Raw genomic sequence first — 25,516 nt, forward strand, 5'->3', positions numbered from 1 at the left:
GCTCATAAAAAATATACAATCCAGTCAGCCATTTCCGAGAAAGTCCCCCTCCAGTAACCAAACCAATCATGCATATAAATCCTTAGTCTTATCTTTAGTCGGTGTAGTTGATTGGAATTGTGTCACTTTGACATGATTAATTGCTTTATGAAAAAATAAAAATGCTTTGAAGTTTGTCTGGGGTGAAGGGGTCACTGGTGGGGGGCTTTAAGCCTGGACTTTGCGCTTGATTGAAGTGGGTAATATGGCAAACCACTGGTGTTGTTTGCGACATTGTGACATTATTCAAAGCTTTCATGAAACAAATAAAGTGGTTACCTGGATATAACATTAACAACGTAGAACACTTTTATAGTCCTCAATACAATATAATCCTCAGTAGACAAGAAATTATAATAAAATACATCAGACACTCGAGTCACACAAGCAGTAGAAAAAGATGCAAAGTGCAAATAAAATATCAGCCATTGCTAGTTGTTGCTGCAAATATTTTCCCAAACAAAGATGGCCCTTGAAAAAAAAAGTTTCAAATAACAAGCTACAAAAAAATAAGCACAGTAAACATCATACACCCACATGTATCATTTTAAAATTGTCTGTGTCACAAAACACTGACCAGCAGCTAAATCCATATCTCTACTTAAGCCTTTTTTTTTTTTTTTGAAGAAACAGCTGCATTTTTGCCACTTTCAATTTTTCCTGTATTATCCACTGACTTCAATTTAAACGGCAAGAAAAAAGCATTCTCTAATATTTGAACTGATACTGTTTAACATTTCCAGAAAAAAGACAGTAAAACTGAAATGAGAACTAGCATGACCCAGTAGTATAGTAGCCCTTGAACATCTTAGCCACCGTTGGCTCGACGGTGCTGACGATGACTAACTCCGTCGTTTTCTGGAATGGACAAAAAAAAAAAATGTTATGGTGGTGCATTACATACACAGGTCTGTATTGCATTCAACATTCTTTCAGTGACTTGACAACACAGTTAAATCCATTTACCTGCTTCCCTCTTTTGCACTCTGTGTGTAATAGTGTGGAAGCCAGGTGGTCCTGGTGGACCTGGGTGCCCAGCATCACCTGTGAACACCATATGAGACTCTCAGACTGACATTACCCCTCGAAATATATGCCCATATGTAACAGAGGCTGCTCACTGTTGTTTCTGTCAACTCCATTTGACTGTACCTTTGTCTCCTTTGGGTCCTGGGTACCCTCTCTCTCCCTTTGGTCCAGGACCTCCTGGAGGGCCAGGGATGGTGCCGTAGGCTGCAAAAGAGAAAAAGCACATTCAGTGGGAATAAAATGCTTTTTTTTTTTTCCAAATTTACACATTTCCTGGTGGTTTGCTGTTGCTGGAGAGTTTAGCCCTTATCCTCACTTCTGAAGAAGTCCATGAGGTCAGCTGTGACGTTGCCGTAGGAGCCGATGACACGGCTGTAGCCAGGGGGTCCAGGGGGGCCAGGTGGGCCAGGGGGTCCTGGAACTGCTCTGACAGTTTGTCTCACGGGGCCTTCAACCAGGTACTGCTGCAGCAGGCCTTGGTCTGGAGCAGGGGATTAGATCACAGCGTCTCTGTTATACTCTACCAGGGACAAGGTTGTACATCTCTTGCTGTGTTCATTCTAATTACTTATTTCAAGTGAAAAACACTGATGAATGGCACAAGAACTTTATTTCAGGTTGACATTTCTCTCCATGTTCTACTGTTGTAACATTTTAGCCGTTGTTTATTTAGACAGGAAAGATGAAAGGAGAGAGTCAGTTGATAGATGACAAAACATCCTTGGCTGAATTTGAAGCCAGGATGCGACAGTCAGTATGCACTTTGGACCACTGGGCCACTGGGATGTCCCTGCATACTCACTCTTGATGTAGTCGGTAACTTTCAGGGCAACGTTGGAGTAGTCCAGTGTCTCAGTCAGCTTGCTAACGTCGACCTCACGGCGCTGAGAGCCGTATCGAGAGTCACCCTGAGAGTAGCTCTGGCCATGTGCGTATCCCTGAATGTAACCTGGCTCTCCACGATCTCCCTTTGGACCCCTGGGTCCTGGAGGCCCTGGAGGTCCTATGATGCTACGCCGAATGTTGTCCCCTAACAGAAAAATACACCCATTATTATCCACTTGTTTAAGTTAAGAAATTATTGACTGTGCTTTCACTTAAGAACTATTTTGGCTTTTGTAAAGCATGTGTACAATAAGAAAAAAAAATATGTGTCAATATAATTTATTGACAGTAGAAATGGCAGTGGGGATACATTCATATGCACAGATTGGATCATGTTAAACATAGTTCATGAGTTCAAGCTTACTGCTAAGATATTCCTGAAGTTCAGCACGGATGCTCTCTCGCGGGAAGGATCCCCCATAGGAAACCACTCCATGGGAAACACCTGGTGGTCCTTGAGGGCCTGGAGGGCCTGGAGGGCCAACAGGGCCTTGAAGACCTCTGAACCCAGAGCCTGCGATATGTTCAGGACAATTTTATTGTCACTTCATCTTACACAAGAGCACAACAAAGCTTTTTTTTAAATTTTTTTTTTCTTTTTCAAAAAAAGAAAGCAGAATGAATAATACAGAGCAAAATAGCATGTGACATGAAAATTAACTAGCATTACAGGATTTTTAAAAGAAAGAGTCAAGCATGAATTTAAAGGTCCACGATGCAAAGTTGCCAAGGGTTGATTTAAGGAGTACATTAACTGCCAAAAATCAAACAAACAAAAAACATGGAATAAGCACGTAGTCAGTTGAGTCTAAATGGTACTTCACCGAGTGTGTTGTGTAAATTCTGCTGTTGGAGTTGTAGTAATACTATGTTATAATATATATTACATAATATTTTGTGCTTGTCAGAGACATGGCAGGTGCAGCAGAAGCATGCTGATCAGTAAAGTTCATCAGGGTGTGTGTGTGTGTGTGTCACAGTCCTGTTCAGTTTTCTCATGGCTTTGGGATAAAAACCTTTCACTTGTCTACTGGTTCTGGGCCAGGGGCTGTCGTACTTTTTGCCAGAAGGTGCGGGAGCAAACAGTCTATATTTGGGGTGAGCCTTCCTGTCACACTGACCGCTGTGCACTGCTAAAATCAGCATCACAGTTGCAAACAAATATTCAACACAGAGAGGTAACTGATAGAGGTTGAATCTGCTATATTCTGCTGATTTACGGTCTTCTCTTTGTTCTAACTTTTTATGCTAACCAGAAGGCTGACAGTCTATATCTGCTGAAGCTGCTGAGAGACTGTGGGGATTTTCTCAGGGTTTTTTTTTTTTTTTTTTTTTAAATTGTGCATGTCTAACGTGTTTGTGGCAGTAACCTAGTTATTTTCTGTGGTAATTTAAAGTAAGCAAATGGGAAATAAAACACAGATTAGCAACCAGATTGTGTTTGGTTTATGTTTATAAAAACTCTTAAATTGTTTTTGCTCTATAAACATGTATATTTAGCAGCTGTTTAATGTGTTTCACAGATATCCACTTTGAAAGATGTGCCCGTAGTAGAATAAGCAAGACTGGGTTAGACTGGGATTCTCTTCATGAAATGATAGGCAACTAAAGAAGTCAGTTATTGAAACTGACCAACATGTAGTCGTTCCCTGTTGTTTATTTTCAAAGTTTCCTGAGATAATGTAAGTGTGTGTGTGTGTGTGTGTGTGTGTGTGTGTGTGTGTACTCTGTTTCTGTCAGCTGAGGTGATAATCTGCCTTTCCTTATCACTGCTGCTGTAAAATAAGATATTTAGCTCTGGAGACATTTCTTTACTTACTGGCAAAAATGTGGTATAAATGTAAATTTTATTAATGTTTTTTAGTACCAAAGTGAATATAAAGTATGCTGGCTGCAGGACACTTAGTATTTACATTAAAAGGGTGTGCTGTGCTTTCCTGGATAGCACTTTTTTTTGTATCTACTCAAAACAACTTTTAGATTACAGCAGCAATAGCATTAATTTCATCATTGTATTTGAATATGCTTGGACGTAGTCATTCATAACTTTGAACTGTACATGATTGTTGCGTTTTGCATATTAACCTATAGGACCTAACATCGTCAGCCACGGTAACAGTATTTATGAAGTTGTAGTCATAAGCTGTTACTGGTGATTTAATTTTGTTTTTATTGTTATATATTTATTTGTCTATTTTCTCACCACTGGCAAGCATGAAAATAGCTAAGATAGTTTTCACTTTTTAATTAAAGGTAAGCAATTTTCCTCTGAAACAGCTATTTTACACTACTTTTGGAAGTCTGTACTGTCTCCTAGTGATCTGGTGTAGAAGAGCCTTCATATTGTGTGATCTAAACATGGTGGTCTCCAAAATAAGGCGACCTGAGCTATGTATAATAAAAGCCTACACAACAATTTAAATCATCACTTCATATGAGTGTATATTATAAAACGTATAACTGAGGCATACTTACTAATTTTTTTAGATATTAACATTATTTTTGGTCTAAACAATCACTGATTGGTCTTGTAAAAGAAATTCAGATAAATTCAGATAGCGGCACATTACAATGAATTATGTGCATCCTCTTTGCTGGACTCACTCTGCAGATAACGTTGGATTTCCTCCAGGCTGTAGCCAGAACCTCCTCTCCCGTACACAGTGGATGTGGAACCTCCTGAGGGTCCCTGTGGGCCTGGGGGTCCGATGGGTCCGGGGGGTCCTGGGAGTCCTGGGCTACCAGGTGGGCCAGGCTGCGATGCTGAGCGGCTCAGCAATGCACGGAACTCTGAGTCTGAGGAAGTGACAATAATGGAGGGGAAGACACGGATACAAAATGAGCAAATGGGTTTTTTGTGTTACACTTTAGCGATCTGGAACAGCCATGACTGGGCTCATAATCTGTAAATAACGAGAAGCAAAACAGGAAGCTTGGTAGATCTACTAAACCCTAGTAGTCTGTTACATCTTCACTCAGCTCTCATAAGTAGGTAGTATAGTAGACAACGTCACTGTCAATGGGTAAAGCCAGGGAAACAGTCTTACTTCTCATCAGGGCAGAGTAGTCAATTGTAGCAGAAGAGAAGCCAGGCCCTGGAGGACCTGGAGGCCCACGAGGACCTGGTTGTCCAGGCTGACCTGCAGAAATTCCTCTCTCTGAAAACAAAACAAACAAACAAGCAGTTTTGAGTGGCATCCTTGAGTACGTTTTAGAAGGTCAACTGAGTGGCTTAGTGGTTAAAAAAGTGAAACATGGATTAGACTCTACAGTTATACTCCACATATATATATCTTCGGCCTACCATTCATGATTCTGAATACATAAGTAGCAATCTCCTGTACGTTGTAACTGGCGACACTTCCTCCTGATGTCCCTGGTGTCCCTGGTGGCCCTGGTAACCCTGGTGGTCCTTGTGGGCCTGTCAAATACCGCCTCACTTCGTCTCCTGAACACAGACATCAGTGCAGACAAGACATTTTTTAGATCAGGGCACCTTCTGAAAAACAATTCTTATGGTGTTCTATGTATTGTTTCAATTTTATCCTCAAAAACTGTCTGACAGCACACTCGGACAATGGAAGAGTCACAATAGTACACATCATGGTTCAATGCTGATACAAGTTGTCTCAGCTACTTACTCTGAAGCATGGCAATGAGAGCGCTGACTGACAGGGATCCAGAACTAGTGCCAGGGGTGCCAGGAGGGCCAGGTGGTCCTGGGGGACCCTGAGCACCCGTGCTGAAACCGGATCCTGAACCTAAGATGGTACAATATTGTCAGTGGTGCTCATTTGTATACCAAATATGTACTCCATAGATTAGCATTTGGCAGTTGAAATTCTAGGGAAAGGCAATGCCTTACGCCGCAGATAGGCAATGACACGAGCAGAAATGTCCTCCAGGGAGCCTGAGAAGGATCCAGGGACTCCTGGTGGTCCAGGAGGGCCTGGGGGACCGGGGATGCCAGACTGTCTACTTCTACCTGCAAAGCACAAAGAAACCATGTTCATATAGTACACTGTTCCTTTGAGATGATGTGACCTTTGTCAAGCTTTGCTTGGTGTTGCAGAGGGTATGCATGGTAGGTTTGGTGGAGAGATTCTTACTTAGATAGTCAGTGATGTACTGGCGCATCTCAGTTGAAGATGAGAAGGACCCTGGCTGGCCTGGAGGGCCAGGAGGACCAGGGGGACCAGGAGGCCCTGAGGTGACTGAGATTGAGCCTGAGGGAAAATTGGAAAATAAACTTACTGAAGAAAATGTAAAGACTCAAACTTAACCAGCTGGTATGAAAAAAAGTCTTTGGTCAGTCTTTGCCATTCATGTTATTATGTTGTTAAATGTAATAATTTGTGCATTATTGTAATGGCTAAGGACAGTTATGTTAGTTTATTGTACCTCTTGAAGAGCCAGGGAATCCAGGAGCTCCAGTGTCCCCTTTGAAATGATAAAAAAGAACAACATGACTACCAAAATGTATTTCATGTGATGCACACAACCAAGGAGCTTTGGATCAAACATTTGCCACCAAAAGCTTCCAGTGTTGTTAGATTTACCTTTAGGTCCCACTGGTCCTGGAGGCCCTGGAGGTCCTGGAGGTCCTGGTGGTCCAGGTTGCACTTGTCCAACACCATAACTTGAAACTGTTTGAAACAAAACAAACAAAAAAATATAATTGTATTGCACTGTGCTGTAGGCCTGTTCACACCACATCCTCAGTCCTAGAGGCTATTATGCTCATGGTTGCCAACCCGCTGTCCACCAAATTGGCATTGCGGGTTAACAAGCATCCTTGAGGATTTCTTGTCATGCTTTCTAAAATTCCAACGATTTAATTGCACAAAAATCGACATTCTCTGATTTCAAACACAAATGAAGTGCTGACCTCTCTCAGAGCTTCCCGGTCTTCCTGGGGAGCCTGGCAAACCTGGCTGGCCTGCTTCACCTGAGACCAAAATAAAGAGTCACCGTTATTTATAATTGAATGTTTTTCGTCAAAAGATAGTTCAACTGTATTCTGACATTTTGGTCAGATTATGGTTACTGAAGGGCAAAGTTCTCAGCACAACCTAAACACAAATGCACGGTCAAAGAATTAGTGAGTATCATTAGTATGTCAAACAATTCAACATGCAAAATAAACAAAGTCAATTACCTTGGTACCCCCTTGGTCCAGGAGAACCTAAAATGATGGAGATGGTATAATGTTACTGAAAGTGAGGGAAAGGAGGCTTTTTTCATCAGGAAAAAGAGGTCAGATAGTTTTAGAAAATCAAGCAGGGTTGACCCCTGGTACCAACCTGTTGATCCCTTAGGTCCAGGAGGTCCAGGAGGTCCTGGTGGCCCAGTATAGAATGTTCCTGTAGGAAGAATAGAGTCACAATCAGCAATGTCACAGATTTCCAGTATGGTCTTTAATGCTATCTGTTAGTTCTACTGGCATGTCTGATCCATGTTCACACAGAGCACCACTGAGATATCTGATCATACCTGAGCTGGCTGCAAAGCCTCCTGGTTCTCCTTTCTCCCCTCTTGGTCCTGGTCTTCCATATCCTAAAAAGTGCCAATGCAAATGAAAACTCTGATATGAAGAATTGATGCAACTTTAGCATATTACCTTCTCTAATGTACAATACACAACCACAACCCTTGGTATTTAAGACAGTGAACTGAAGTCTTTGACGTGCACAAAGACTTACCTGGCTGACCTGGAGGACCAGGAGGCCCTGGAGGTCCTTGTCTTGATTCTCCTAATGAAAAAGATTTCAAACAGTCAGTGACACATTTTAAAGACTCTAACTCTCTGACAGATTTTCTATGTGAGATGCTAGACCCCTCGCTACTAATTTCTACAAAGCAGCATGTAATTATTCTCTGACGATCCCAAACAAGTACTAACAAAAACTCTGAACATACTGCAGCATATATTGACATGTTGAAAGTCATTTACCTGGACGCCCAGGAGACCCAGGTGGGCCAGGAGGGCCAGGTGGTCCCGGAATTCCAGCAGCGCCATATTGCCCTAAAGCAGAATCAAGAAACCACGATGTTACAGAATGAACTGTATTTAATGACATCACCCTGATCTGTACATAGCCACAAGCCAGCGAAAAAAAAAATATGAGTGTAGCTGCAGCAGATAATCTTTCATCATAAACATGGCAGTAAATTTCTTACCCCTAATTACTGTGGAAAAGTCATCATAAAAAGTACTCACTCTCAGCCCTGGATGAGCTGATAGTTTCACTAGTTCTCACTGAGATTCCTGCTTCTCCCTGGTCTCCCTTTTCTCCTCTGTCACCTTTAGGACCTGCAAAACAAAACAAACTTAAGCATGTAGAACAATTGAACAGCTAAATTTTTCAATCTAAAATGTTTGCCTTTAGGTTTTATAAACGTGATGACCTACCAGGTTGGCCAGGCAGACCAGCAGGGCCAATGGGACCTGAGGAGGTAAATTAACACAACATTTAAAAAAAAGAAAAAGAAAAGAAAAAGTAGGGACATTGAATCGAATGCATAAAAACAGGAATTAATGAAAACATGAAGAAATGTATCACTACGTTATTGAGCAGGTACTGAGGATTGTAAATTGCAATATGGTATAATTATTCAGGGCTAAGATGCAAGATACACTACTCACAAAAAGTTAGGGATATTTGGCTTTTGGGTGAAATTTATGGAAAATGTAAAATGTTCACGCTACAGTGATATTATATCATGAAAGTAGGGCATTTAAGTAGAAGCATACACTGGTGATTTCCTCACCTCAAACAATTTCTTGAAACAAAAGCCAAAAACAGTGGTGGATATACCACAACAAAAAATGTCAGTGTCAATAACTTGTCATGTGCCCTTGAGCATCAATTACAGCTTGACAACGACGTCTCATGCTGTTCACAAGTCGACTTATTGTCTGCTGAGGCATGGCATCCCACTCTTCTTGAAGGGCGGCCCTCAGGACATTGAGGTTCTGGGGTACAGAGCTCCAGCCTCTACACGGCGACTCAGCTGATCCCAGAGGTTTTCTATGGGATTCAGGTCTGAAAAAGTGCAGGCCACTCCATTTGAGGTACCCCAGTCTCCAGCAGCCGTTCCCTAATGATACGACCTCGATGAGCTGGAGCATCAAACACCTGATGTGAATTTTGCCGTTAAGCTCCTTGTTAGAGAACAGCAACTTGTGCAAAAAGTACTGAAACACTGAACAGTTGGACATGTGCATTCAAAAGTTTACAGAAGGTCACATTAAGTTCACCTGTAAAGGTTAGAATTCATTTTAGGTTCATCCTGAAATTTCACCCGGAAGCCGAATATCCCTAACTTTTTGTGAGTAGTGTATATGCCAAGGACGACATCTGGCTTTTTTCTGGATGCAAAAGATCAGACCTGATAATCCGGGTGATCCAGGTGGGCCGGGGGGACCAGCAGGGCCTGGAGGTCCAGGGATAGCCACCGAGCTGGAACCAGCTGGAAAAATACAATAATTAGCATACATGTGCAAACAATAAATGTGTGTGGAAATTTTGTCTGTTCACTTGTTTTTAAAGTTTAATCATATCCTATACCTGCATTAATGACTCTTCCTGGTGGACCCATGTCGCCTAAAAGAAACAAACACATACTATTGTAGCTGCAGAGCATGAAATCCATAGCGTATAACCAGTGTGTTAAAAGGCAGATGTCTATTTCCTAGTGCAGGTGGCCTAAATCTAAAGTGCTGAAGTTGTTGGTGATTTTACCCTTGGCCCCAGGCCGTCCTGGATTCCCTGGTATCCCTAAAATATGATGTGAGAACATTTTCAGTGTCAGTGATAAAATTAAAAACAAGCATTTCTATCAAACTGTTTGTTGCACTTTGTTATGATGCTGAATTTATAATCTACCCAAAATGTGAGATACATTAAAGAGACAGACATACCTGGTGGTCCCTGAAGTCCAGGTGCTCCTAGAATAAGGAAGAAATTATTGATATATATTATTAATATTGTGTTGCAACAATTCTAATTTGGCTTAATGTCATGCTTCTTTGGAATGGCATTTGTCTCATATGTTACCTGCAAGGCCAGCATCTCCAGGAGGCCCAACAGGACCTCTGATTCCAGGTGCACCAGCAGACCCTTGTTCACCTAGGGACCAAACAGAAAAAGATCATTGAACTGAAACAACTGAAATTTAGTGTGTTGTAGCTGCTTGGTGAAAACACTGTGTCTCAACAACATCATGTTTTTTTCAGGAACTATTAAAATGCCTCATTTTAAGCTTGACCGCCAAGCATTTTTGAGATTTCCCCTGGGTTTAGAAAGGCCTTCATAAACCCCAGGGTTTGCAGAATTTTCTCTGCCAATAAACAAATATATTATTCTGCTGAAACTAAAACATGAAAATCATCAAAGTTGTAATTGCAAGGCTTTTGTGATAACAAGATTGATAAGGCACTTTATTATAAAGTCGGCATGCATAATACTTCAGCAATAGCATTTGTAACCCTTAAAATGGCACATTTACCTCTTGAGCCTTTTGCACCATCAACTCCGGGAGGTCCTGATCACAGAAAGGATCACACAGACACACACGCACGCATGCACGCATGCATGCATGCATGCATGCACACACACACACACACACACACACACACACACACACACACACACACACACACACAAACACGCACACGCACACACACATCAACTAAATCAGTTCACAAGTGTCTTGGATGATACAGCAAAAATTTAAAGGGCAAATATGGGAAGATTTGTCCTTTGGTGATATCAGCAGCAGCCATCTCTATACTGCCACCTAGTGGATTTTGTAATTGAGTGCAAACTGTCTCACTATTGCCAAGATAAAATCACTTAATGAGTCTTTCAGTTGCTAAGCTGCCGACAAGATGCTGATAACTTTAACCTATTTCGCAGTTCAATTTGAGTAAAATGAGAGAGACAAGTCAGTTAGTAAGTTAGCAGTTTGTGTAATTAAAAGTCAATTTAAAGATACATAATAAAAAACTGTCAAACAAAAGTTCATGATAAGTCCTTTCTAAAGAAAAAAATCCACTTTCTTGAATTGGTGAAACTTTTCGATTTGATCACACTGATGAATTCAATTCATGGGAGCAATTCATTCAGAAGACATAATGGTTTTTAGTACCCAACCTCAGTTCCATACATGTGATGAAAATCAAAGTGTAGAGCTTTAACCAAACAAAGCCTGTCTCCGGTCAAAGCTGGTGAAATAAGCCAAGGGATCTTCTGATGTGGTGCTGTCACTCACCTGCTGATCCTTTGGCTCCTCTCTCTCCAGCTTGCCCGGGCAGGCCTGGCAAACCGGGGCTACCTGAGGAGCAGGACCACTGGTTGGAGCAACTTACACTGCACTGGCTATATTATATGTCCATTTGGTAGCAATAAACTGTTTTATGTGCCTGTTTGTTTATTTGAAGTCATCCAGGATACTTTACTCACCTGGCAGACCTCGTTGTCCTGTTTCACCATGATCACCTAAGATGGACAGTAATGAAAACACATTTAGAGAGGTTTCCTAGGCCCCAAAGCTAGAACCACACACCTATCCCTTCCTACAGAAATTTGATATAGTTGCAACAAACCTTTAAATCCTGGAGAGCCAGGAAACCCTTTGTCACCTGTAGAGCATAACAAACAACATTACAACAAATAACATGATCGATATTAACTGTGCAGCTGACTATACATCCTATATGTATCTTACCTTTAGGCCCAGGTGGCCCTGCCTCGCCTCGGAAGCCCTGAGAGCCTGGCTGACCTACAATATAACAGTTCATGTAAAATGCCAGGGTTGAAGTAAAGACATTTCTAACATTTCATTTCATTTTCATGATTTTGTGCTGAAGAAGACACTGGTAAAACTCATACTTGAAATACTCTAAATGAATGAGCACAGGGAAAAACTGACCTGGTGTCCCAGGTGACCCAGGAGCTCCCTGTGAGCCTGCACAGAGGAGCACAGACAAAATTTTTAGAGGTATTATTTTGAAGAGAACACTTTGCATGTCTTGAGTGATAATGTGCAAAAACCCACAGGCCAATAGCACCAAAAATGCTTGCTTGGTCCACTCTCTTTTCAAAACCCTTGGATACTGCCATTTATAATCCTTTATCTTTAAAATGATCTTACCTTTTGGTCCAGTCGGGCCGGCAGGTCCAATAGAACCACGAAGCCCAGGTTCTCCAGGAGAGCCTGCATGAATAAAAACAAAAAGGTGAGATCCCTGGTATAGTTAAATAGCCTTTATGAGTTTCATTACCTTATACAGTGTGGGTGTTATTAGGATGCTCAGTAAAGAAGAAAGGTTCTGTTACTGCAGTGAATCAAAGCCATACCTCTGTCACCTTTCTCTCCAGAGCCTGGGGGTCCTGTCTCACCTCTCGGGCCGGCTGGACCCTCACGACCCCTAATACCTGGTGGCCCCTCTAATCCCTGTTCACCTGATTAGACAATTCACATACAGATATTCATACAAATGGGCTAAACAGCCTACTTGCATGATATACTTAGATATAAATCGATTGCTGTACCTGTACTTCCTTTCTGCCCCCTCGGACCCTCAGGGCCTGCATGGCCCATTGCACCAGGAGGACCTGAGGTCAGAGGTCAGTGTAAGAAAACTGATGCTGTAACAGACTTTATCAAGCCTCAAAGAAAAAAACTAAACCGATAATGATTCCAGAATAATATCAACAGTCACATGTCTTACCTGGAAGTCCAGGGAAACCGGCATCTCCTGTGACGCGTGAAACATAAATTTAATAATGAGGATGGTATTCAGCAGATGGAAAACATAAATATGACTGAAAAAATTTGAAAAAGGGAAAAGATATTTCTTGAACCCCTAACCTTTAATTCCAGGACTTCCTGGATCCCCTGAAAAGTAAAAATGAAAAATATTCATCATCCACCTTAACTTATGGAAAAATGTGGAATAGGCTTATTTCATTAAAAACACTTGTTGCAGACATTTTACCTTTAGGTCCTCTCTCTACTTTCACTGAGGATGCTAGCAAACCTGAAACACAAAACAACAATTCAGTGTGTGTGTGTGTGTGTGTGTGTGTGTGTGTGTGTGTGTGTGCACACTCGTGTGTGTGTGTGTGTGTGTGTGTGTGTGTGCACACTCATGTGTGTGTGTGTGTGTGTGTGTGTGTGTGTGTATAGTTGGTATATGACTATTACCTCTGAATGCCTCAGACTGTATTTCAGCTCTTAGCATGCTCCGGATGAAACTCTGAAGGGAAGCGCTGTCAATATGTCCTTCGCTGAGGTCAAACCCAGAGATGCTGGTGTGGCTGGTCCTGCTGACACTACTATAGCTGGTGCTACTGCTGCCACTGTGACTGGTTCCAGCACTGTCAGCACCACCAATGACATCAACTCCAACACCACTGACTCGGCCACTGGAGCTGGCTCCACCTCTGCCAGCACCGACACCAATGCTGGTGCCAGCACCGACACCAATGCTGGTGCCAGCACCGACACCAATGCTGGTGCCAGTGCCGCCACTAACACTAGTGCCGCCACTAACGCTAGTGCCACCACTAACACCTGTGCCACCACTAACGCCAGTGCCACCACTAACGCCAGTGCCAACACCAACTCTAGTGCCGCCACTAACGCTAGTGCCGCCACTAATGCTTGTGCCACCACTAACACCAGTGCCAACACCAACTCTAGTGCCGCCACTAACGCTAGTGCCGCCACTAACGCTAGTGCCGCCACTAACGCTAGTGCCGCCACTAACGCTAGTGCCACCACCAACACTAGTGCCACCTCCAGCGGCGCCTAGGTGTAAGGTGTTGTCAATGTGGCCATGCCCCCCACTGTCCACAAAGGTGCCAGCGTGATGGATGTCGTTGGCAGAGCCTGACAGCCGACTTGTATGAGCAGAAGCAGCGGAGGCCTCAGCCTCCAGGGTAGCCACTCGATTCTTCAGCTTTCTCATCTCCTCAGCTGCAACAGGAGCATCAAGAGTTGTGCAGGGTTATTAATTAAGATAGGTAAACACACACAAGCTTCATACAAGACAGTGTTGAGAAACTACTCTAAACCTGTAATTTGGTAAACTACTGTTTCATTTATAGTTAGCTAATAACAAATGAGTTAAATTACATTTCAGCTGCCCAATAAATAATTTGGCTCATCAAAGTAAAATTACTTTCAAAATGCAATTAAAATATAAGTTCAAACTGGGGGATAATGAAATCTGAACCCAGAACATCATATCAATGATGCAAACAGGTAGTGGATCAGATATTGATGTAGTACTGTGATCACAGATTCTGGACAGGAACCTCAACCTCTATGGAGCCAAATCAGAGCCAAATGTTTTAAAAATATGTTGAAAAAATAAAATACAATTGCTAAAGGCTAAAAGTTGAAAGTTGAAGTATTTATGAAAAGAATAATTAATCTAGTATAGTAATCTAGTCACATTTTTTTAAATCACAAGTCTTTTTTTTTAAATTGCAGGTCTTTTCATTTTTTGTTTTTTTCTGAGCTGAATTTTGCCCTCCTCTGATACTGAAGGTGGGATTAACAAAAAGGGGTACAACAAATTGTTGTAAATGAGATTCAGCTTTTAGCTTTTACATTTTTTTTTTTTTTTTTACCAAACAAAACATTTGGCGTCAGTTTGGCTCCATAAAAGTCTTATTGCTTAGTGTGATTAACACATCAATCATTTTAATTTTCACTTCAGGGTGATATACAGCTATTTTGTACCTCTAAACAGAAAATTATTTTGAAATATTTCTATATCAAATGTACCAGTTCTGTTTTTAGCAGCATTATTTAACTCATTTATTTTGTTGTATTCACCTGTAAGCCAAAATTCTGCACTTAAGTTAGTGTATATTTATTTGCATGATATTTTGCAAAAGTCTTACAATCTAAATCCAAATAGCTTAAAGTAAAAATGGGACAGACATGTAAGACTACCTTAATACTGTGTAATGACAGTCTGCTGGATAAACCTCATCTCAGTGTTTATAGATAATGCACAGATACGATAACCAATCATGTTGCAGCTTCAAAAATACATTAAAACTGACTTTTAACTCTATGCATAGTGCTACAGTTTACCTTTGTGGATGTCTGCAGACAAAAACTACTGAAAAACACTATCTTTTTGTGGAATTTTATCTGCAGAGCGTGGTTTAACTTCTGTTAATGGTTGAACAACATGTGCTTATTGTTTATACTTAGGCTGACTGTAATAAGTAAGTTGTAATAACTGTATGTGACAAAATTAATCCAATACAGAGTTCATGTTATCCCGTGATCTTAGACAGCATTAATTCAATCTATGCATCAACCAGTCTCTGCTAGTGCTAGAAACCAAAACTTGTGTCTGTGATGTCATTACACAGCGATTTCTGGAGCCGCTCCACTGACAATGAATACCAGACCTCCTTTATGGCACCGGGACAGTACCCAGGGTCAGTTTTCCAGGAACAGAGGTACACTTTCTGTCTAATAGCTCTGAGCAGCACTGTGAAATGATGCTTACAGCCTGTAAAAGCTGAAGCAAACAATTTACCAGTCCACAAACAGCCTCACGATGATTCCAGCGCAGAGCAACTCTAGAGACTTGACATCACAGATTACTGTGTGACTCTGTGTTCCTGTTTTTGTTTTGTCTTGGTTTGTTTTGCTTTGCTTTGCAAAAGCACTACAGCATGTGAATTCAGCTTTCCATGTCTATGCTTCAGACTATTTTTCTGATTATATCCCAAGATGTTTAACTGCACTGAGAGGCTTCATAAAACCACAAAATGTTTTATAAGGCCATTGTTTTCTCACCACATTTGGAACATAGTGTGCTTGCCCACTAACAGGAAGTCACAGTGCAGCCTTCTACCTGTTGTTCATCAAATAAAGGCACAGTAGGGCATTACTGTGACTCACCCAGAGCAATAAGCCCAAACAAGAGCCCCAGTAGAAGCAGAGAGAGGAGGAGGAGGCCAAGCAGCCACTTCCACCACGAGCAACACGAGTCTTTCCCACAGCACCATCCTCCACCAGCTCCAAAGAGACCGCTGTCCCTGTGAATCTCTGCAGACGAAGGAACGAACCAGTGACTTTAAAATACTAAAGTATGCATGACAACAAAAGTGTTATTATCACATCTCAAAATCACATAATCATTTCAGCATACGGGCAATCCTAAATACCTGCATATGTTGCTTTGTCTTTCATTACAACTCCGGATGATCCATCTGTTGAATAAATATTACACAATCACTAAGAATCATTATGGCTGCTTTGTATTGTTTTTTCAGTGTTAATGCCATTTTGGATGTGAGGACATTTTTTAATTATTGCTCACAGTAAGAATTGCCTGACTCTGTCTTCAGAGGGGCCGCCTCAGAGTAGCTGGACACAATTTTCTCTTTCTTAATGGAGTCTCCCGACACTGACCCTGTGAAACACACAGCAACTTTCATTCAAATATTTCTGAAGGTAAAAGTCATATTCAGTTTGGTTTATTACATGCACAGAGATATTTTTGTGTCTTTGTTGTGTTTACAGGTGGCGACATATGCATTCAGGTCACAGTGAATAGTTGGGACTGTGCTGTGCAGTGGGATGGGCCAAGAGGACTTGAGGAGGCAGGCTGACAAATCCATTATGCTGAGAGAAAATGAATTGTTTTTCCACTAGGGGGCAGCAGGAAGCTGACTGACCTCCTCCTATAAGAGCAGTGGTGCTGGTAAATTGCTTGCCGCTGTCTTTAGCCAGAACAAGCACTTCTGCATCCCTTTTGACTGGGACGTTCTCCTTTTCCAGCAGCAAGTACTTGAAGTCTTTCCCGTAGCCGTCATCCGTTTGGGTCCTAGTGGCTGAAGCCATAACAGCACCATAAGAAAATACTCCACAGAAAGCAACTAACACTTTTAGAATTTAAAAACTCTCTAAATTAATTTGATTTGTGTTCTTACACAATAATAATAATATAATCTGTATATAAGTGTTTGGACCTTCCATTGTCACACAAACCACTGTGAACTTACTTGTAGAGACTCCAGTGCTGACAACACCACCAGTATTTGAAACATTCTTCTGCACCCCATACCCTGTAAAAACACATACATACACCCAACACAAAAACATAATCAAGGCACTGTTATTTATTTATTTATTTATTTATTTTATATTCTGCTGCAGGAGATTCATACTGTTAAGATACGCAATAAAGTGTATGGAAGCTGTACAGAAACTGGCCACCATACCTCCTAGGTTAGCATTTATGTTAGCTCCACTGGTAGTGAGCACACTGCCGGAAGTGGGGGCCAGATTATTCTGGAAACCATAAACTGCAGACAGAGAATGCAGATGTAAAAGATAAAAACCATCGCAGAAGAGTGCAGCATTTCAAACAGGCCGACATGAGATTAATTTGCTGTGAGACTAGAGCAGGGATCTCTACCCTTTGGCACGTTTTTGCCAAAGTCAGTCTCACCTGACAAGGCGGTAGGCGAGCCGGCGTTGACAGCGGTGGATCCTGACGCCATGTTGTTGGTGCTGACCTGGTAGGTGTAGGTGCTGCTGCTGCCGCTGCCAGCAGCAGCCACCGAGGTGGCGGCTGAGGAGGAGGGGAGGGTGGAGGTGGCCCAAGCAAAGGACTGAAGGGCAGAGTCCAGTGTGTCATATTGGCCTGATCTCAGAGTAGTTTCAAATGCTCCTGTCCTCACGCCGGTATCATACTGGCCTGATTTCAGACTCATGTCATAGTGGCCTGATTTCACACCTGTGTCATATTGACTTGATTTTAGACTCATATCATAGTGGCCTGATGTCACACCGGTGTCATATTGACCTGATTTCAGACTCATATCATATTGGCCTGATTTCACACCAGTATCATACTGGCCTGATTTCAGACTAATATCATATTGGTCTGATTTCACTCCAGTATCATATTGGGCTGATTTAATGCTGATGTCATATTGGCCTGATTTCACACCAGTATCATACAGGCCAGGTGACACACTGCCACTATACTGGCCTGACCTCAGACTGCTCTCAAACGGGGTTGAAACTACAGGGAAAAAAGGAAAAAAAAAATTAGGTATGAAAGTGTTCTTCAAAATGCATCAATAAAGTGGGAGAAAATGCATGTGCACGTGTATGTAAGTATGGATGAGGATGTGCTGGTGTGAGTGCTGTGTGTGTGTGACTCTACCTGACTGTGAGGTTGTGTGGGAGATGACCTTGGTTTCCACGCTTGCCTTTCTGGGCACAGGCAGGGTGATAGAGGTGCTGGAGGAGCGAGTGGGGCTGACGCTGCTGGAGCGCCCCGTCTTCAGCAGCTTCTTCACATCACCCAGCTCTGTCCCTGCAAACACACACTCACCCTGTTAACCCAGCATGGACAACACACCACACAGTCATAAACAACATATAGACTGTATATAGTCCAATGCATGCTCTAGAGTATCATTAAGGTGTAAGATCAAAGTGGAATTTTCATCATCTCATTATTCTTGCTCACAACTTCACCAGACTGACTTGCTGTTGGCTAAAAGTGAGAACAATAAAAATCAGTGGTAGTTGCCCAGTGTGATCAGCAGGTGGCGATCAGAGATATCAGTAATTTGACCCTCCCCTGCAATGATTCAAAAAGGAGGTGCTACAGAGTGAATCATGCTCCTCTGTGTGCCATTCTTGCCATTACAGATCTGCTGCCCCATTCCCTCCCACTTAATCCTCCCCAAAGGACCACAATGGAAATAAACTGTGGAGCTTTATTGTTTAAGCCTGACTGTTTTCCTGTTATTCAATTATATATCCACAATCCTTAGTAGTGTACACGAGTGATTAATTTATCTTTTTCAAGTGCAGTAAATGAATCAAACAATTAACCTCATCAGTACTCAGTTTGAATTGGTACATCAAAGCAGCGCCCAGACTCTTACAAAGGCAAGAGTGGTTGGAACAGAGGAACATCACTGATCATGAAAATTTACTGTGCTTTAGCTTTAGTGTTAATAATGCAGTAGTGTTCTCCCACGGTACAGTTTGGTTGGACTTAATGGTTTGGGGTGAGACTGCATGGGAGATAAATACATGCAATGGTGATGTGGAAGAGAAGGAATGTGCTTTTAAAAGACATTTATTATTCAGCTGGGTCTTTTAACAAAAATGCCCAAATAAAGATGCGTTGCTGCTTTGAGAGATAATTCCAAAATGATAACTAATGTGGATCCATGTTGTCTGAAGTTGTCTTACATCTGCAGGCAGTGGGAGAGGCGCTTTGTAATCTGGCTCTGATCTCGCTCTCTGGAAAAAATCACAACACACAATGGACCAAGGAGGCCAGATTCAATAAAAATTTAAGCCATCCCCAAAGCATAATTCACTGTCAGATGGTGCAGAAATAATAATGGGTGGAGAAAAGGAAAGAAAAAAATGAGCAACTCTTATAGCATACCTCTGCTTTGGCTCCTCCCTCTGGTGGTGCTGGAGCCTGCAAAGAAAACACACGTGCACACATACACAAAGACCACACACACACGCAGTCCCACGCAGGAACATAAACACATTCAGACACAGGCACACCAATACATGCAAACACATACAATTAGGATAAAGTTGACACAAAAACTGTGCAATTAGGAGGCACATAATCACAATCTGTTGTCATTCTGACTTACAATAGTTTCCATAATCCTTGCGTGTAAATTCGGGAGAGGAGTTGCCACTGGAACTTCCTACATGAAAACACAACAGATTATGCGAGGTGAAAACTGCACCCCCGTGTTCCGCAGTTCCCTGTGTTTTGCAGACTTCTGTTTCTGGCACAGTCGTACCAAGATGCCAGTGCTTGTTTTATTAAGCGTGACAGGATCCAAACTCACCGTCATAACCTCCTGAGCGGCTGGATATGTTCTTCCTGTCCCGGAAAGTTGGCGACAGGCCTCCCAACGCGGCAGAGGCATTCTGTGTTCTCCTGGCACCGCCTGACGAGCTGGACCTCACCTTTGACACCGAGCTCACCGCATAGCTCCCTCCGCTTCCAGCTCCACTTCCAGCTCCACTTCCATAGCCGTCTGCGTCTCCGTAGCCCCCCCCTCCTCCATCGCCTCCTCCTGAGGAGTCTCCTAGGTAAACTCCTGAGGAGGAGATGAAGCCACTGGCATTCACGCCCACAGACGCTGGAGGAGGAGAGATATGCACAAGTCAGTACTGCTGTTCCGTTACACTGAACTCATATTATCCAACACCATAAAAAAAATATGCTTGAATCAAATTTATGTTTTAAATGCAAAGGATCAATGATCAATGAAATGAAATGTATGGCTTTTTAAAAGTAAGGTATTCAACAGTTGTCAGATGAGGTTGGGACTCTGAAAATGAACATCTAGGTACGTACAAATTGGTCATTAAAAAGGTGACATTATTCTACGGGAAGTGAAACCATTCAGGATCTCAAAGTGAGTCTGAAGACAGATTTAGAGCTTTACAAATGCAAGATCATGAGTTTAACAGTTCCTCTCACATGAAGAGAAATAACTTGTACTGCTGTTCTGGGTTAAGACATTCTTCTCCAAGCCCAGCCCTCCAGCACCGCTGGACATATTCCTGTGATTTGATCCGCTTGTTCCCTCTAGCAACCAGAAGATACACAGCAAAACAAGAAGGAGTTGTTACTCATGGGGTACTTCCTTAACTATAATTATTTTGGTATATTTAACCGTCCTAACAATAATTAAAGCATGCAGAACGTGACTAGGAGACGGAGACAGACACTCACTTGGTGGTAGAGACGTCAGTGTAGTCGTTGTTATAGTTTCTGTCACAACTGAGTGAAAACAAAACAAAGAAAGTTTGTAGCTTTGCTGAACACAAAATCCTCTGTATTTTATCTACAGAGCAATTTTTTGAGCACTAGGAAGTGTTGATTTTTCAGTGACAATTATTTGGGGTTGACAGCTGTTGATTTAAGAGTTTTCTGTTGCTATGGCTCTGAGGCCACTGGTCAAAACTAATCTAAAAGTGTTAAATTACATCTGTTGGGTGACAGCAATGTTGCAATGATTTTGTTGTGGTACTGGATCTGTAAGTGTTGCCAATCAGGTTTGAGTTCATGTTCAAGTTTATTTACACAATGAGATGAAACAGAAAAATGAAAAAAAGAGAGACAAATTGCACCGGAGGGAAGTTAAAATAAATAAATAAATAAATAAGTTTTGTGGTGAAATCTGGCCTTTAGTGTTTAGTCAGCTCAGTCATGGGAGTAACACATTCTTCATCAATATCACACAAGCATGTCTGATTAGAAATTAATAGTAACAAATTTACGGGGCAAAAATCTATTGGAAAAGTTGCCCTAATTGCAATTCAAAAACTTTCTTTTGTAAAGTCAAACTTTATACAATGCCATGACAGCAAAATGGACTTTTTACCACTGAACAGTGTGTTTTCACTCTTAAAACAGAAACTGTCACCCCAAATTCATACTCATGTTTTTCGTTTATTAATGCGTGTCGGCAACAGCGTGACACATTGAGTTTGCTCAAACTGTACATGAAGCTTGTCAGCGAGCAGATCAATGATATTAATAACATAATGTGTCCACTGGGAGGCCTCCTGCACACAATCAGTTCAACCATTCAGTTTTACTTGCTCCTGTTATAGACAGTGGAAGTTCCATTCCTATTTTGTCTTGCCCTCTTCCTCCCCTATAGAGGTCACACATAAAACAAGGCAGGACAAAATGACTGATTACATGTTAGCATGGGTCAGTGTCAAACATATAATCAGCCATTCCTGACCTTTCAATCCAGCCTTGTGTCAAAGGCGTTAGGGCCAAGTTGAGTTGTCCTATCTAAATGAGCATGGCTTTCATTGTCACTGCTGGAGGAAGAGGAGTAGGGAAGACTGTGGCAGGAGGCGTGCTGGAACTACTAATTAAGCTTTGATGGGAATGAAGAGCAACACTAGTGAAGGCATGCATTGTTGTTAGTAAAAGTAAGACTGAAATGAGAGACAAAAAGCAATACCCAAGAGAAGAATAAAAAGTCACACAAACATGCACTGAAAAAATGCATTGGTTTATTGGGGGCTTTTCTTTTTTGTGAGGCCTGACACATTAATTAGAATTGCAATGAAAGTGGCCCAAAGCCGCACAAAGGAAACAAGAAACCTCATCAACAAGTCTCTGAACACAAAATGACGCTGTGTAATATTACTCCAGTCGTATTACAACATGTCACTAAGCATTCAAATGCAGACTCACGCTTGTTTTGAAATTTCCGCAGAGGCCAATGCATTTGTACAGCCAGTTTAAATCACACGTGTGAGTGCGGCTTTGTTGCAACCAGCCTTCACATGCCGAGATCTGCAGAGTCACCTGAGAGCTTCACACAGGCTTATCTGGCTCTTTGTCTGAGGGATGCGGTTAATGTTATGTAACAGTTTCTATAAACTATGAGCTTTAAAACAAAATCTCACCCTTTTCTCCAGATATCTCACTGGAGAAGGTTCTCTGTCTTGTTAATTCATCCATCCCATGTTATCTGGTAAAATGATAAAAATGTTGACCAGGATCATAAAAACTGCTCCAAATACTGCTCATAAGTTTGTTTCTTGACATGTCACTGTGTTGAAATGTCATTCTGCAAGACATTTCAAGTTAAAAGGGTAAACATGTCACAATAGGGCCGTACCAGCAACATCCAAGGATTTGGATTAAAGATTACGCCGATTATGTCAGAGCAAGTGTATTCCATAAACTGGAAATTAATAGAGAAAAGTCTCATTTCACTGACCAATCACGTTAAGTAACTTTTAACATAACGGAAATACATCCCTGTCTAATCATAGCTCTCTCTAACACCTCTACGCAATGTATTAAGTGTACCCTGGTGGTACTGTGGTTATTAGTTCTGCTAGGGAAATATTTGTTCAAGTGCTGCCAGTTTATGAGATTCCCATTCTCAATCTTCCAAACAACCTGCTTCTCATGACCTTACAAAGGCAGCAAAACTACAGCAGGCCTCAGACGGACCAGGTAAAGAACTAAAAACACTCACGGCCTTTCTGAAACAATAAAACTCTGCAGACGTATTTCAAACAGATTTCAATGGCAGATACCACACGAAAGGCTCTGGAGGCCATAAAGCATCACCATCAGAGGGAGAGACTACCTATAGATTTCAATGGACTTGGGGACAGTGACTTTGAAGGCCACACTAACAAAGGAACAAAAGAGGCCAGTGGATCAGTGTACAGTTGTGAAAGCACAAAAGAGCAGAACTTCTCACCACTCCCTCCCAGCTGAAGACTTTTAAATCAATAGCATGTGCTTCACCTAGTGGCGACTTCACTACAACGTTTTGGGGGTTAAAAAAAAAAAAAAAGTAGAAAAAAAAAATACCAAAGCCAGCTGCAGGGTTTGAAAAAGGAAAAAGAATCACAAAACCATTTGAAGTGCCTGAGAAGGTGAAAAGATTTCCCAAAAAAGCACCTGAAGGATTTGAAAAAAGGAGAAAGTTTTTCCAAACCAGATAAAGGGTTTTGCCGTTCTTCTCTTCATAATGTGCATCCAGCCACAAACTTCATATTTAAATACTTGATAATTAAAGTGCATCGACGATTATTACTAGAACTGGGAAGCCGTCATGTGAAAATGTATCAAACCAACAGTTATCATTGATCTAAATCCGGTTTTTCCCAAGTTATGTCAGCGGAGCGGCTGCGCACATGTGCTCACCAAAACAAACTAATAAACAGTCTATAATGGGTTATGAACACCAAAACTGGGACTGAATGAAAAGTCGGTGCGGCGTTTCTTGAATGTTTAGCGCAAAGAATACAATGCATAGTAACCCCCCATACATTTTTAAGGGCGCCGTACAAATATCACACCCAAACTGTTATGCAGACCTCAGTAGTTTGCAGGCTATCATTTTCTCCCCTGAGGTGTCACTATAATAAGAAGTCCTGTATAACTTCCATTGGGAGAGAAAATGATACTGTTCACTCACTGTTTAATTTCACATGCACACTAAGTCAATACGGACTAGTTAGGCTATATGAATATTAAAGTGCGTTTTTTTGCCTAACGTCAATCTAATCTAACAAAGTGGATCAATTTGTGGTTCAGAAAAACTTCGAGCTCCGAGGAAATGCAAATAACACCTCTTAAGTATCTGACACCCCATCACCAGGCTCCCAAAGTGCGGGGCAAAATTAGTGCAGGTCAAAGGTGCCTCTGCCAGGGGGGGAAACAACATCCGAAACAGATGCATCCAGCATAAAACATCTTTTTTTAGTCTCCTTAGCTGTGCAGCAGCGCCACATATTCACGGATTATTCCACTGCTATAATCAAGGTGAAAAGTCCCATACCTTCACTTCCAGCCAAGTCGATGTATTTGTCAATCAAATCCCCAGATTGGATAAGGTGATCCAGTCCACAGGGGGATAATGTTTATTATGGCGCTGACGCACGCTGGTGGGGCGTTTAAGTCCTCTCACTTTTTTGTGTCTTTTCGCACAACTTTCCCAGGCAAGTCATAACAGAGATTTGGGCTTTTGTCCCAGCCGCGCCCATCAAGCAGTGCAGCTTGGCAGGCAGGTGTAGCAGACGGCACGAAAGCCTGAATATAAAAAAACAGCACCTCAGGGAATCAATTAAGTTGTCAATCCCTCTCCACAAGAGAGACAGATAGTCAGCTTAGCAACTCTGCAAACAAAGTGGTGAGCTCCTCCACTAGGATTCTTTCGGAGCTGACAAAGTTTTTTAGGAAGAGGGAGCGCGCTGCTCTTGGGGGTGGTTTCTTTTTCTTCTCTCTCTCTCTCTCTCTCTCTCTCTCTCTCTCTTTTTTTTTTTTTTTTTTTTTGGCCATTGCAAGGGAGACGGTGCCAAGTCTCACCCACCCACCTACCCCACCCATACAGACAAATAGGTGTGAGCACCCACGTGCCCCCCGCACCCATACATTCCATATGCTGATCTATTGTTCATCGTCAAATCCATTCAATTCCAGCTGGATTACATCTGGCGCACACATTGCAGAAAGAGGGGAAGTTTTGGGGGTATTTTCAGCTGCTGTACTATTACATAACCATACAGTACTTAACCTATATATTTTTATTTAAGGCAGCAGAGGCATGCGAGTGAAATTTAAGCACCTTACTCTGTGTTGCCTTTATTATAAGAAACTGACTTGCAGGCCTAACATTAGCACAGGGCAGTATATCAGTTTCTGTCATCTCTGTTTCAGAAGGGGGACTCCAGAGCTCTGTCTGCTGGTGCTCTCTTTAAAGAGACTGGTGAAGCAGGACATACCCCCAAAATATATTTCCATTTCATAATCTTATACAACATCAGGCTGCATGCTGCCTCACCAAGGAGCAGTTGTATTTACATTGAGGAGACTCCCACGTGGGCTATACCACCAGCAGTGTGACAAAATATATTTAACTGTGATCATAATCATAACATAGTACCCGATAATTTGCATTTCTGCAAATTTGAGCCAGATTAGATGCTTTCCACTAGTGGCAGCCGCAAGCGC

At 41.9% G+C, this 25,516-nt stretch overlaps 1 protein-coding gene across 1 annotated transcript; it reads right to left on the bottom strand.

The window, feature by feature from the left end:
* Positions 1-156: 156 nt before the first annotated feature.
* col17a1b (collagen, type XVII, alpha 1b) lies at positions 157-24,458 on the bottom strand. The gene is made up of 56 exons (XM_030069884.1): positions 24,345-24,458; positions 22,447-22,511; positions 20,747-20,794; positions 20,492-20,599; positions 19,851-20,147; positions 19,647-19,703; positions 19,424-19,459; positions 19,222-19,272; positions 18,176-18,328; positions 17,453-18,031; positions 17,223-17,306; positions 17,004-17,066; positions 16,677-16,832; positions 16,319-16,411; positions 16,164-16,208; positions 15,898-16,044; positions 13,168-13,941; positions 12,959-13,000; positions 12,832-12,858; positions 12,692-12,718; positions 12,513-12,575; positions 12,318-12,422; positions 12,112-12,174; positions 11,890-11,925; positions 11,686-11,739; positions 11,564-11,599; positions 11,421-11,456; positions 11,230-11,292; positions 10,465-10,500; positions 10,014-10,085; positions 9,878-9,904; positions 9,699-9,734; positions 9,525-9,560; positions 9,346-9,426; positions 8,366-8,401; positions 8,174-8,266; positions 7,907-7,978; positions 7,656-7,706; positions 7,447-7,509; positions 7,257-7,316; positions 7,112-7,138; positions 6,842-6,901; positions 6,513-6,599; positions 6,355-6,393; positions 6,063-6,179; positions 5,819-5,938; positions 5,595-5,714; positions 5,258-5,401; positions 5,001-5,111; positions 4,558-4,749; positions 2,318-2,467; positions 1,871-2,098; positions 1,385-1,549; positions 1,192-1,272; positions 1,006-1,083; positions 157-897 (listed from the first exon to the last, which is right to left on the bottom strand). The coding sequence occupies exons 2-56, from the start codon at positions 22,499-22,501 to the stop codon at positions 848-850; spliced, it is 5,730 nt and encodes a 1,909-aa protein (XP_029925744.1). The 5' UTR covers positions 22,502-22,511; positions 24,345-24,458; the 3' UTR covers positions 157-847.
* Between the last annotated feature and the right edge of the window lie 1,058 nt (positions 24,459-25,516).

The sequence above is a fragment of the Myripristis murdjan genome, chromosome 15, assembly GCF_902150065.1.
Source record: "Myripristis murdjan chromosome 15, fMyrMur1.1, whole genome shotgun sequence".
Taxonomy (NCBI): Eukaryota; Metazoa; Chordata; class Actinopteri; order Holocentriformes; family Holocentridae; genus Myripristis; species Myripristis murdjan.

Coding starts and splice junctions, on each gene's coding strand:
- col17a1b (XM_030069884.1), bottom strand. CDS start 22,501: ATGGATGAATTAACAAGACAGAGAACCTTCTCCAGTGAGATATCTGGA. Junction 6,180..6,354: donor ATTCCCTGGCTCTTCAAGAG/GTACAATAAACT, acceptor ATTTTCCCTCAG/GCTCAATCTCAGTCACCTCA. Junction 5,112..5,257: donor TGTATTCAGAATCATGAATG/GTAGGCCGAAGA, acceptor TTTTGTTTTCAG/AGAGAGGAATTTCTGCAGGT.